General features: G+C 36.2%; 1 protein-coding gene across 1 annotated transcript in view; it reads left to right on the forward strand.

Moving 5' to 3' along the window:
• Positions 1-13,694, forward strand: part of RPAP2 (RNA polymerase II associated protein 2) — a 98,842-nt gene that overhangs the window by 64,012 nt on the left and 21,136 nt on the right. The window contains exon 11 of the mRNA XM_036906559.2: positions 3,463-3,531. Coding sequence (XP_036762454.2) covers positions 3,463-3,531 — 69 coding nt within the window. The remainder of the gene's footprint in view (positions 1-3,462; positions 3,532-13,694) is intronic.

A 13,694-nucleotide genomic window follows, 5' to 3' on the forward strand; every position in this document is an offset into this window, starting at 1 on the left:
TTATATGCTAACAAATTGGATAACCTACAAGAAATGGATGATTTTCTAGAAAAATACAACCTTCCAAGACTGACCCAGAAAGAAACAGAAAATCTGAACAGACCAATTGCCAGCAATGAAATTGAATTGGTAATCAAAAAACTGCCTAAGAACAAAATCCCTGTCCCAGATGGCTTCATGACTGAATTTCATCAAAACATTTGAAGAAGAGCTAATATCCATCCTCCTTAAAGTTTTCTAAAAGGTAGAAGAGGAGGGAATACTTCCAAACTCATTCTATGAGGGCAGCATCACTCTAATACCAAAACCAGGCAAAGACACCACAAAAAAAAGAAAATTATAGAGCAATGTCCCTGATAAACATAGATGGGAAAGTATACTCAAGAAAATATTGGCAAACTTAATTAAAAAATACATTTAAAAAATCATTCATCATGACCAAGTGGGATTTATTCAAGGAATGCAAGGATGGTACACTACTCAAAAATCACCAGATATCCATCCAACATCATATATCACGTCAGCAAAAACAAGGACAAAATCACATGATCATCTCAATAGGTGCCGAAAAAGCATTTGACAAAATTCAACATCCATTCATGATAAAAATTCTCAACAAAATGGGTATGGTGGGTAATTACCTCAAAGTAAAAAAGGCCATATACGACAAACCCCCAGCCAATATCATACTTAACAGTGAAAAGCTGAAAGCTTTTCCTCTTAAGATCATGAGCAAGTCAAGGATGCCCACTCTTTATTCAACATAGTACTGAAGGTCCTAGCCATGGTAATCAGACAACACAAAGAAATAAAAGGTATCCAGATTCATAAAGAAGAAAAACTGTCACTGTCTGCAGATGACATGAGATTGTACATAGAAAACTCTAAGAATCCGCCAAAAAACTACTAGATGTAGTAGCTGAATTCAGCAAAGTTGCAGGATACAGCATTAATACACAGAAATCTTGCATTCCTATATACTAACAACTAGCAGAAAGAGAAATCAGGAAAACAACTCCATTTACAATTGCATCAAAAAGAATAAAATAACTAGGAATAAATCTAACGAAGGAAGTGAAAGACCTATACCTTGGAAACTACAGGATATTCGTGAGAGAAATTAAAGAAGACATCAGTAAATGGAAATAGTCCCATGCTCATGGATAGGAAGAATTAATATTGTCAAAATGGCAATCCTGCCTAAAGCAATCTACAGATTCATTTCAATCCCTATCATAATACCAACAGCATTCTTCAACAAACTAAAACAAACTATTCTAAAACTCATATGGAACAAAAAAAGACCCTGAATAGCCAAGCAGTCCTGAGAAGAAAGAATAAAGCTAAGGGGATTATGTTCCCTAACTTCAAGCTCTACTACAAAGCCACAGTAATCAAAACAATTTGGTACTGGCAGAAGAACAGACCCATAGATCAATGGCAAAGAATAGAGAGCCCAAGTATAAACCCACACATGTATGTCCAATTAATATATGATAAAGGAGCCATGGATATACAATGGGGAAAAGAAAGCCTTTCAACAAATGGTGTTGGCAACACTGGACAGCTATATGTAAGAGAATGAAACTTGATTACTGTTTAACTCCATACACAAAAGTATCTTGAAATGGATCAAAGACCTGAATGTAAGTCACGAAAGCATAAAACTCTTTGAAGAAAACAAGGCAAAATTCTCTTGAATATAAACATGAGCAACTTTTTCCTGAACACGTCTCCTCAGGCAAGGGAAACAAAAGCAAAAATGAACAAATGGGGCTACTTCAAACTAAAAAGCTTCTGTACAGCAAAGGACACCATCAGCAGAAAAAAAGATATCCTACAATATGGGAGAATATATTCATAAACGACTTACCCAATAAGGGGTTACCATCCAAAATATATAAAGAATTCACATGCCTCAACACCCAAAAAGCAAATAACCTAATTAAAACATGGATGGAGGATCCTGAACAGACACTTTTCCAAAGAAGAACCTGGATGGCCAACAGGCACATGAAAAGATATTCCACATTGCTAATCATCAGGGAAATGCAAATTAAAACCACAATGACATATCACCTCACACCAGTTAGGATGGCCAGCATCCAACAGATAAGAAACAACACATGCTGGCTGGTGAGGATGTGGAGAAAGGGGAACCTTTTCCTACAGTGTTGGTGGGAATGTAAATTAGCTCAACCATTGTAGAAAGCAGTATGGAGATTCCTCAAAAAGCTAAAAATAGAAATACCATTTGACCCTGGAATCCCACTCCTTGGAATTTACCCAAAGAAAACAACTTCTCAGATTCAAAAAGACATATGTACCCCTATGTTTATCACAGCACTATTTACAATAGCCAAGATACGGAAGCAACCTAAGTGTCCATCAGTAGTAGATCAATGGATAAAGAAGAGGTGGTACATATTCACAATGGAATATTATTCAGCCATAAAAAGAAAAATCCTACCATTTGCAACAACATGGATGGAGCTAGAGTGTATTATGCTCAGTGAAATAAGTCAGGCAGAGAAAGAGAAGTTCCAAATAATTTCACTCATCTTTCGAGTATAAGAACAAAGCAAAACTGAAGGAACAAAACAGCAGCAGACTCACAAACCCCAAGAAGGGACTAGTGGTTACCAAAGGGAAGGTGTTGGGGAGGGTGGGTGGGAATGGAGGGAGAAGGGGATTAAGGTCCACTATAATTGGCAATCCCAATATAGGTAGGTCACAGGGAAGGCAGTGTAACATGGAGAAGACAATTAATGACTCTATAGCATCTTACTATGCTGATAGACAGTGACTGTAAAGGGTTACTACGCTGATAGACAGTATAAAGGGCTAGGTGAGGACTTGACAGTATGGGTGAATGTTGAAACCACAATGTTTATGTGAAACCTTCCTAAGATTATATATCCATACTGTAATAAAAAATGACCTAATAAAATTTATTAAGATGTCCATTTCTGTAAATTATGGGTTATCTAAATTATCCATTTACAAAACTCAATTTCTATAAATTATGGATTATGATACCCCATAATTGCCTTCTGCCAACCTAGGACAAAGTGCTAAAGATTAAAGTTAAAATCAATAGTTATTTACCTTATTAGCTTTAAGGAAACATTTGATTAGGAGAAAAAATACAGGATAACAGGGAGGTGTTTGTATTTATTTTAATAAACCATGCAATTTAGTTTCCTGTATTTCTATATTCCCATCTTGTCTAATAGTGGTATGATATAAAAATGAGGCGGGAGCACTTCCTTTGGAGAGGGTCATTATTAGATACTGAGTATCAAGCCACAGTATTATATTATTGGCTCTTTCCCATCAAATATAACAAGAATAAAATAATAGTGTTCTTTCACACATGATGTCATAAATCTCATTTTATCTAAAAATAGGTTTATTTAAATGTAACACTCCTTTGGTAAATTTTATCTTACTGTCTTTCAGATTAACAAATAGAAATATTATACACAAACCTGCAGAGTGGACCTTAATTGCTATGGTGTTGCTGTCATTGTAAGTACCCTTTCAGATTTTTAACTCTAAATAATAAATATGAAGAATTTTGATTAGGGGAAAACAGAGCTCATTGATTTTGTAGACATCCCTAGAAAATGTTGTTCTATTTTTTGCCCTTTTTTCCTTTCCTGTATGATAAAATTACTTTCGTATAAAGTGTTACGACATATATGACAAGCATAATCATTCCCTTTATGTTTTTTTACCATCTTTTCTTCTAAAGGCCTTTTACTTCGCAAATATTAGGTGTTCTTTTGAAAGAGAACATCTCCGTGCATCCCATGTCGGATATATACAGAATAGTCTCTTAATTTCATTTTTAACAGTGCATTTCATTAACAATGAATGGGCCTCATTATTTTACATCTGTATTTTTACCAACATACCTAATGCTATTTCATTTTTCTTCAACATATTTTATCATCAACAGCATAAGAAAAGTTTTATTTTCTAAATTAATGCACATCTTTAAAAATTAAGCAGATTTAAAGGAACTAAAATACTAAACAAGCATATATAAAACATTTAACAATTCATTCACCTTTTAAGAAATCACTAGTGGTTTCTAAGGCTGTCTTTTGGTAGGGTTAAAACCATCTAGTAAGTGTCGTGTTTTTCAGCTTGAACTGCAGAAGTGTGCTTTTGAAGACCATTCATTACTGCTACTTGGTGCTTGTTAGGTCACTGGAGCCCATAGGACATTGAATACTTACTGGACACTCACAGATCAAGAAGTATTATGAGCCACCCTCATAGCATCTCCAGCCCTGCTTCTCTTTCTTTGATATTGCTTCAGCCTGACATGTTATGCTGGCTCCACTACCCAAGAGAAGGCTGTGCTGGGAGGCATTAGAGTAGGCTCGTAAACAAGCATATATAAAACATTTAACAATTCATTCACCTTTTAAGAAATCACTAGTGGTTTCTATATGGGAGGCTTCAGTGAGTTGGCATCTGTGTCACCCAACCAGATACAACTCACATGATTCATTAAATCAGAACACAGAAAATAACTTACTTGAATGCCCTGAAATAAATTTTTTATCAACCATTGAACAAATCTTTTGTTATTTCTGCTCTTCAGTGTTCCAGTTGAATTGGTTGTGAAAGATCATATTGATTTTTTAGAAAGTCCTTTCCATTTTGTGAAATTTGTAAATACTTTGCACTGACCAAAAAAAATAATCAGTATCTTTGCTTACCCACCATATCCTATGCCTGCTCATAAACCCTCACAGATAACTGTTTAACTATACTTCTGCAATTCATTATACTAAAGAGGAAGTAACTTTTTTGGTTGACAAGTCAGAGGCCTAAACCTAGCAGTAATCTCAGAATCTTGCTTTCTAGGCCAGTAACTGGAAGTATATCTTAATGAGCAGCTGCTTACTGAGGATACTTGTTAGGTCCTACATTTTTTGTGTGTCAAACTCCTGCCAATTTTCTCCAAAATGTGTAGCAAAGGGGAAAAAAGGATAGAAAATGAAACAATAAAGGCTACCATTAAGTTTCATTTGATTATTCCATGCAAAAAATAGACCTCTAGTGCTTGATTTTAGTAGATGCACCCATGTGGCACAAAATACTGAAAGCTTTCTAGTTCTTCTATGTCGTCCTATTTGACTTCCTTAACTTTGGATGTGATATAAGAGACCTCTTATTCAAGGGTAAGTGACTCCTAAAAAATAGTACCTTAATTGAATTAAAGAAATAAATGTACACATGCATATTTCACATTGTGCAATCAGTCTTGAGTCTGTAGCGGTAAACAGTATTTCTTTTTGCCATTCACCTTGAATCCTCTTTAATTACTCCCTAACCCCTACAGCTAGATCTACTCATCTTCTGCCAGTCTTTAGTCCTTTTAATTCCTGGGCAGCTAAAATCCTTTCTGGTCAGGTCCCTTTTAGCTTCTTTTAAAATCCTCTGTTACTATAGACACCAAGTCATCTGATACTTACTTGGTTTTTGCCTTTGAAATCTTGTTTCTCTAATTCTAACTTTGTCATAGGTCCTCCTTGCAAGTTATCACTGATCCTTCCCATTCTGCACTTGCACATTCTGTGTCTTCACCAGCTGAATCTCCTTATTCTTTCGTCATTAGCTTCTAAAATGTCTATGTCCTACCCCCATATTATTCTATTTCTTATTTCCTCTTTTCTCAGGAAGTCCCCATTAGCTTTTCATGTTTCTGCCCCCACCCCCACCCCAGCCTGGCCCAGGGAATGTATTGCTTATCTGATAACCCTTTTCATTCTCAGCCTTGTCATTTTATATCACCCTTTTAGAGTAAATATTACTATATAATATGGGGATAAAATTAAAATATATATCCATGATGTTTACACTCATTCCACTGACTTCTGTAAAGTATAATTATAGTTACATTTGCACTGCTCTTTCCTCCCACTTTAGTTCACAATTACTTTTTAGAGGAGGCTTTTGTCACTGGGGAAATTAAAAGCAGGAATGAGGGTCAGTGTTGGATAAAGAAACTTAAAAACAGTGAAAAATATGGAGGCTTTTATACACCCAAAGTGGTATGCACAGATAAAGAGAAAGGAGGTAACAGACATATTTGTGGGCAGTAACCCTACCATTCAGCCTTTTAATTTATTGCTGCTGAGATGAACATAGACATATGTGGAGTTATCTTTTTTTAAATAATATCCTATGATTTGGAAAACTTTCACATCTACTCCCAAATTTCCAATGGAATTTTTCTAGTCATTACTTGTAGACACTTCTGATTTTATGTTAAAAAACAAATCTCTTATAAGTCTTTATAGCTAGAAAAATGATTCTGCATGGCAGGTATAGGCAATGAAGATGCATGTAACAAGATAATATATTTAATATTATTATAACAATGGCACTATTCTTTGTATATTGCAAATATTGAAAATTTTTGTTAGTAGCATTCATTTAATGCATGAAAGCTATTTTTAAAAATCCTCACGAGAACCACTTAGAAAAGGATACATATATGCATATATACTTCTATTAGTATGTTGCTATTCTGTCTCATCTAACTCCTGTTAGCAGGAAAAATCAACATTTTGGGCAAAACATGATAGTCCAGAAGAAAGAAAGAAAGCTAGGTCTTGAATTTTCATGTCTGTATTCTTAGAAGTAAGTAAGGTGTGTCTGTAGTAAATCATCTTTTCCTGGTAACCTCATTGCACTTTCACAGATGTATTAACATTAAGCACTTTGAACCAGAACACATAGTTTATCAGTGTATATTGCTGAGAATTTTATGCTCATATAATCTCAGAAATAAATTGATCAAATGGAGTTGGTATACTTGCAGTTTGCATACTCACTGCAATGCATCTATATATAAAAATATATCATGACCCATTCTCCCTCCATTTAGATTGCTCACTAATTCCATAGGACTTGAATGGCTAGTGTGACTGCAATGTTTATCAATATTTATACCATGTATTCATACCCTAAATATTTACTAAGAGTACACAGAAAGACATATTAAAGTAGAACTTAAGCAGCAGTATACATTTAATTTTAACAATGAAGTCATTAATGTTGTTTTTGTCCTATCATTTTTACCTAATAAATGTCATAATTAACAAAGATTCTCAAGAACTCCTTACACATAGAACATCTATAATAGAGATAATTGACCTAGGTTTTTTTTAATAACTGATTGGAAATGCAACTGAGTAAACTGGTAATTGGTGTTATTGCTTAAGGACTGGTTATAGTAATTTTCTATCTTACTTGAAATACTGTGTATCGAAATAATACAAAGTTGAATCTGATTTTCCCATCTGAATAATGCTCTAATAAGATATTAGGCCCTTCCCATAGTCTTGATGCATGATTTTTCATAAAAATGTGTATAAATATTTATGGTCAGTTATAAATATTTTAGTACATACATACTCAATTGTGTAAAGCTAATGTGTTTATATATTTTGATGTGTTCGTATACCAAGTTAGAAAGCACAAAATTACACTAAAGTGCCTCCTCATAGTATTGCATGTATTCTATGAGGTTTGATTCTTATCCTACCCTCAATATAGGAAAAAAGAAACTGAAGAATCACTTTTCATCATGGTCACAGTATTCAGAATAGTTTCTTTGAGAAGATTTTGACTGGTATTTTGAGATTTTACAACCATAGGATATTTCCCTTGGCTCAATCCCTCTTTTCCTTCCCCTCTTTCCTTTGTTGTTAGTCTTCCCAGTCTTCTTTGACCTGTTATTGTACTTGAGCCTGTGACACAAGAGGAGTCTGTGCAGATGTTGATCTAAAGCTGAGAAATCCAGGGGAAGGTCCAGACCAAGGCAGGAAGCCAAAGAGAAACCCATATAGGCTATGGAGAAACAGATTGACTGGACTGACTCCCTTTATGAGCAGCCCACATGCCAGATGGAAATCAGTTTTCTCTGAGTTCTTGTACTTAAAACGTAACTTTTTGTCCAAGTTTAATGTGAAACTTTTATAAATAAGCCACTGCTTTGTATTATGATGATCTATGGTTAAAATTGTAGCATAGGAGTCAAATGTCTTTTAGTTGGTAGTTACAGAAAGCAGTGTGTATTGTCTTCCATGGGAATGATTTGATTATCTAATGAAGGAGATGAATATATACTTTGTATTCCATAGAAGGATAGAGTGATTTGTGGTAGTCTAACATGGATATATGCTATTCCTGGTTTTATGCCCTTGATGTTCTCTAATGGAAAGCTTTCATGATCATCTCCTAAAACATCTGCTTTCATTTTATTTATCTGAACTGTTTCCAGTGAACTGTGGCCTACTTCCTAGGCAGATAACATGCAATAGTATATTCCCCCTAAAAGCTTTTGAGTATTCTGTCATTCAGGGAGTAGCATGTAAGTCCTGGGAAATGGTATTTAAACAAGCTCAACTTGGCCATGATCACTAAACAAAAGCCTTCACTGGACATGGGCAGCCACTTTAGGTAACCATCACACAGACACTCGGGAGAGTTATTACCCTAGGGTGGCAAGCATGAATGTAAAGATGTGACCAAGGCTTTTTGCCTCAGCAGATTTTTTTTTTGTAGCCCACCCATCACTAATTTCTTTAGAGAAATTTGCTAGCATCATGAAAAATGAAGAGATGATTATATTGGTTCTCAGATGTATCCCAAAGCCTTGCTCTTAACTTCCCTGATTTAGTTCTAAATATTTGAGACCATTATAGGATGTCACTGAAATAATTTTTTATTTTTCCTTATAATTATGGAAATTTTTACATTTAGTTGAATTTTTTGTTGAGATATAATTCATATAAAATTTACCATTTTAAAGTGTACAAGTCACTGGTTTTTAGTGTATTCACTGTATTGTGCACCTGTCACCACTGTCTAATTAGAACATTTCCATCACCCCAAAAAGTAGTCTCATATCTATTAGCTTAGTCCCATTTCCCCCTCTCCCATCCCCTGGCAACTACTAATCTACTTTCTGTTTCTCTGGAATTACCTATTCTGAACATACCAGATAGATGGAATCATAATATATAGCCTTTTGTGTCTAGCTTCTTTCACTTAACATAACATTTTCAAGGTTCATTTATGTTGCAGCATGTAACAGTACTTCATTATTTTTTATGGTTGAGCAATATTCCATTTTATGGATATACCACATTTTATATATCCTTTCATAAGCTAAAGGACATTTGGGTTGTTTCTACCATTTGGCTATTATGAACATTTGTGTACAAGTTTTTGAGCATGTATTTCTAGTTCTCTTGGGCATACAACTAGTAGTGGAATTACTGATTATATGTAACTCTGTGTTTAACCTTTTGAGGAACTGCTCAGCTGTTTTCTATAAGAAAAGTATAATATTTTTTAATTGCAGTGACTACCCTCAGCCACCATACCAGTTATTTTCTAAAGAAAAAGTAATACTTATTTAAATTTTTAACCAAAGCCTACTTTCCTATAGTGATTTTTTTCCCTAAGAATTTCATGTATTTTTGGCAGCTTTATAATGTTATCTTTTTTATCCATAGTAGTTGAATCCCCAACTTCACAGGCCACAATACATATTAAATATTACAGTCACCAGGGATCCTCAGCAAAAAGATGTGGTCTTCAGCTTATCCACCCCAGGCAGCAGCAGCAGCAGCTGTGGTAACAGCAGGGAGCAAGCCACACTTGGCCCTTCTAGCCACAGTCTCAGTTTGAGGAGTCAGTCTCCCTGTCTACCAATGCCATCTCCAAATCCTGACTGACCTCTCGGAGAGGACAGGCCAGGGAGCTAAGAAGCATGATGCTTAAGGACACTGTTATCCCTAGCTTCAGGCTTCTGCACTGTAAGGGGGTGATAACTATTGTGTATGGACACCACCTGTTGGTTCCATTTCAATCTTAGAACATTGAAAAATAGTTGGATCACTTCTCTAAGGGAATTATTAGAGCAACAATTATTTAAAAAACATTTTCCAGCATTCATCTACAAAGCTGCTCTATAGATCTCTCACAAACAGGATTTAGATATAAAGTTTTAAAGTCACTACAACCCAGCCCTTTAAGCAAACCTATGTGTAATATATCACTACAGAGTAAGTTTCAAAGAACTTGTTTCTTTTGAATTAGAAATATCAATGGAAAGCACCCCTGCTTCCTTATTAATAGGTAATCCTAAGGCATTAAGTGCAAACATTATCAGGGCATAAACCATCTGTTGTAAGAAAAACATTTTATTTTATTTGGCTGTAATAGTCTTATAATCAAAATTTTTATCTCAGTTTTCTAGATAAATAGTCCTGAAAAAGAAAGCCCATAATGATGTATCTCTTTATGGTACATTCTTCTTGCCTATTTTTCTCAGAATTCCATGGCAGTAGTAGCCTCACATACCTCTTGGTTTTTCAAATTTTAGGACTTTGGCTTTATACCTAGGATAACACTAAATGCAATTTAAATTTATATAAATAGGTTTTATTAAGCATTATATTTTTATTAAATGTAACTTTCTTACCCCGAGACCACATCTTAGCAATGCAAGTGTCTCAAAACCCTAAATTGAGTCTCATTCTAGATTGTATCCTTTTTTCTCCCCTTGTACTAACAGCATAGACTTGCACAAGTTTCTTAACCTCATTGTGCATTATTTTTATTGTTGGCATTACGGGATATTGGACTAAATTCAGGTTAAATCAACTTGGCAGTGTGAATTCAACTGAGATGTTACAAGAAACTATTTTAATGCAATTTGTCAAAGGCTACTGAAAGAGACTGTGAAGATGAGTATGTTTAGCATTAGAAACAATTTAACTCTGCTGACAGAGAGCCATGGTGACACTGCCCAAGTATTAGTACCTTGTTAGGTAGCTTAGTCATTAAGCTTGGCAGGCTTATGAAAGTTGAGGGAAGGCAGACATCAATATATGCACAGGTAACTACATTAAAAAGTTGAATGTATTCAGTGGCAGAAAAGAAGCACAAACTGTTGTGGGGGTTCAAAGAAGCAAAAGATCGCAAATAGGAAGATCAAAAATGCTTCCACAGAAGTGGGATTTGTGATGGCCCAAAAGATAGTGTTTCAAGAAATAGAAATGAAAGGATGAGAGCATTCTAGGAGGTAACTATAGCATGAAAAAAACAAAAAGAAAAGATGTAGTGAAGAGCACAAAATAACTGGCAACAGTGGTTGGGAAGTTGGGTCTGTTATAGAGACTGAACAGTGCAAGTCATTTAAATTTTGAGCAGAGAGTAACATCATGAAGGCTGTACTCCAGTAAGACCAGTTTTGCAGAGATCTGGAGTCAGATCTGACCCTGTCTTCCACCTTGCACCACCAGTTCTTCAAAGGTTTAGTTGCTCTTAAAGAAAACCCTCTAATTGTGGCCTGTATGGCCTGGCACAGTCCAGGCCCTTCCTCCCCCACCTCATCTCATACCATCTTGTCTTGTTCTCCCAATTCCTGTCACTCTGACCTTTCAGCCCTTCTCATCATACTTTCTCTCACTGTAGAACACAGGTTGTTTCCCATGTCCATAAATTCTTACCTCCCCTTCTTTCTATGGTTAATACCCCTTCATCTTTCAGAACTTGAGGAAGTGTTTCTTCCTCAAGAAACTTTTCCTAACTTCCCTGACTAGATCAAATATATTTGTAAATATGCTTTCATAACACCATGCCCTTATCTTCCCTAGCACTTGTTGTGTTTTCAGTTTTTATTTAATTGTATGATTACTTGATTAATGCCTGCCTTTCTCACTCACTTTTAAGAATTTAGGGGCTGGTTCAATGTCTGATTTTACTCAACCATTATATACAGAGCACTTAGCATTGTGCCTAGAACACCATAGATTTATAACATCTGACAGTGAGTGAATGAATGAACAAATGAATGAGATCACTTAGGAGGCTATCTGGGTTGCTCTTTGTTGATGCCTTCCCTCCTGCCTACAAGTGCCTATTCATCTTTAGAGTTTAAAAAACAAAACAGAAAAAAATCCCACGTGTATCCTTGTCCTTAATCTCACTGATCCCTCAGGCTACAGCATCCATTCACTTAACAAACTTCTTGAAGAGCTAGACTGCTGTCAGTGCTTTTCATTAATCCTTTGCATTCTGCCTCTTGACCACACCATTTATGAAGTTTATTTTCTCAAAGCCTCTACTAGTAACAGCCTGAGCAAAGAGCACTGAAGCAATGAACTAAAGTGATTAGAATGAAAATGTAATGGTAGAGACAGGTGATGAGAGAGAGAGAGAGAGAGAGAGACATTTCAGCTGCAGAATTTACAGGGTTCAGCAATGGGGTTGGTGGAGGGCAAAAATGTTTCCACAATATTAAGACAGATGACTGGGGAGATACTGGTTCCTTCAGGGAAGTGAGTAGGAGAAACTAACTGAAAGAGATGATGCATTGGTTTAATACCTGTTCTACAAGCACTAAACTATTCCTGTTCAGTTTGAGGCTCAGGCAGATTACCCAGTTGGATGGTTCCCCGGTAGGTAGTTGAAAATGTGGAATCAGAGCTGATTCCAGAAAAATCTAGAAAAATCAGAGACCTAGATTTTGGAGTCAGCCTTGGATGGGTGAGATGGCAGGGATAGAAGGTGTTAAATTCAGAGTCAGGATGAGTTAGAACCTGTGGAACAGCCGCATCCATGCCAAGGATGCCTGAGGAATACAGAGAAAGCAGAAAAGGGGGAAATGGACATTTAAAAAAATACCAGCTACATAAGAAACACCATGCTAGACTCTTCACATGCATTATTTTATTTGATCCTCACAATTCAGTGAGGTCAGTGGTGCTATCCCACCTTCCAGAGAAAGAAACAGACTCTAGGAAGACAAGCACTTGGTCCAAGGTCACAGGTGGGATTCAGACCTGTCTTCAAAATGTGCATTTTTTACTCGTCAGTGTATTTCAGAAAGAGATGTATACAACCAGAACACTTGAGGAATCCAGAACAGGTTGGAGGTTCAAGAAAGAGGTATAACCACCTTTCTGAGACCCAAGTAGTTTTCCTCTGCTAAACAAGGGCAAGGACTGAAGAAAGGCTGTGGTTTTGGCAACGAGGTGGTTGTAGGTGACGTTAAGAAAGCAGTTTCCATAGAATGATAGGAGTAGAGACCAGATTGCAAGGGCTGCTCTAGTAGGCAGTTGTGAAGATACTAGACGTAGCAGATGTTGACCACTCTTTCTATATGGTTGGTAGGAGAGGGAAGGAGGGAGGGATTATGACTCAATGTGACATGGTAAATCTTCAGAAGAGTTCTCAGGGTAGTAGAGGCTTGAGTGTGTTGGTAGCAAGGGGAAAGGAGATGTTAGACAGGCAGAGTAACTGACAGGATGTGGCCCATGAAGAAACTGGGAGTGTCATCAAAGGCATATTTGCCTATGACTTCTTCCCTAACCCCTATTAACTACCTCCCTTTCTCACTTTTTCCTCCACGGTTCTCTGCTTTCCTTGAAGGTCACTGTTATTTGGTAGCACATGGCCTCCTGTACTTAATTTCAAAAGTAAATGAACCAAATCTTGTATATTTCTCCTTCCAAAAACCTGTATTAATTAGTATTATTGTTTCATTACTTGCTCTGATTGGTTCTCACCCGCCTCCACCACAGGTCAGTGATCTGCCCTAGGAGAATTAATATAGGACAGCATTTTAAAGCTTAACTTATATAACCACT

This window comes from Manis pentadactyla, chromosome 4, assembly GCF_030020395.1.
Source record: "Manis pentadactyla isolate mManPen7 chromosome 4, mManPen7.hap1, whole genome shotgun sequence".
In the NCBI taxonomy this organism is placed as follows: Eukaryota; Metazoa; Chordata; class Mammalia; order Pholidota; family Manidae; genus Manis; species Manis pentadactyla.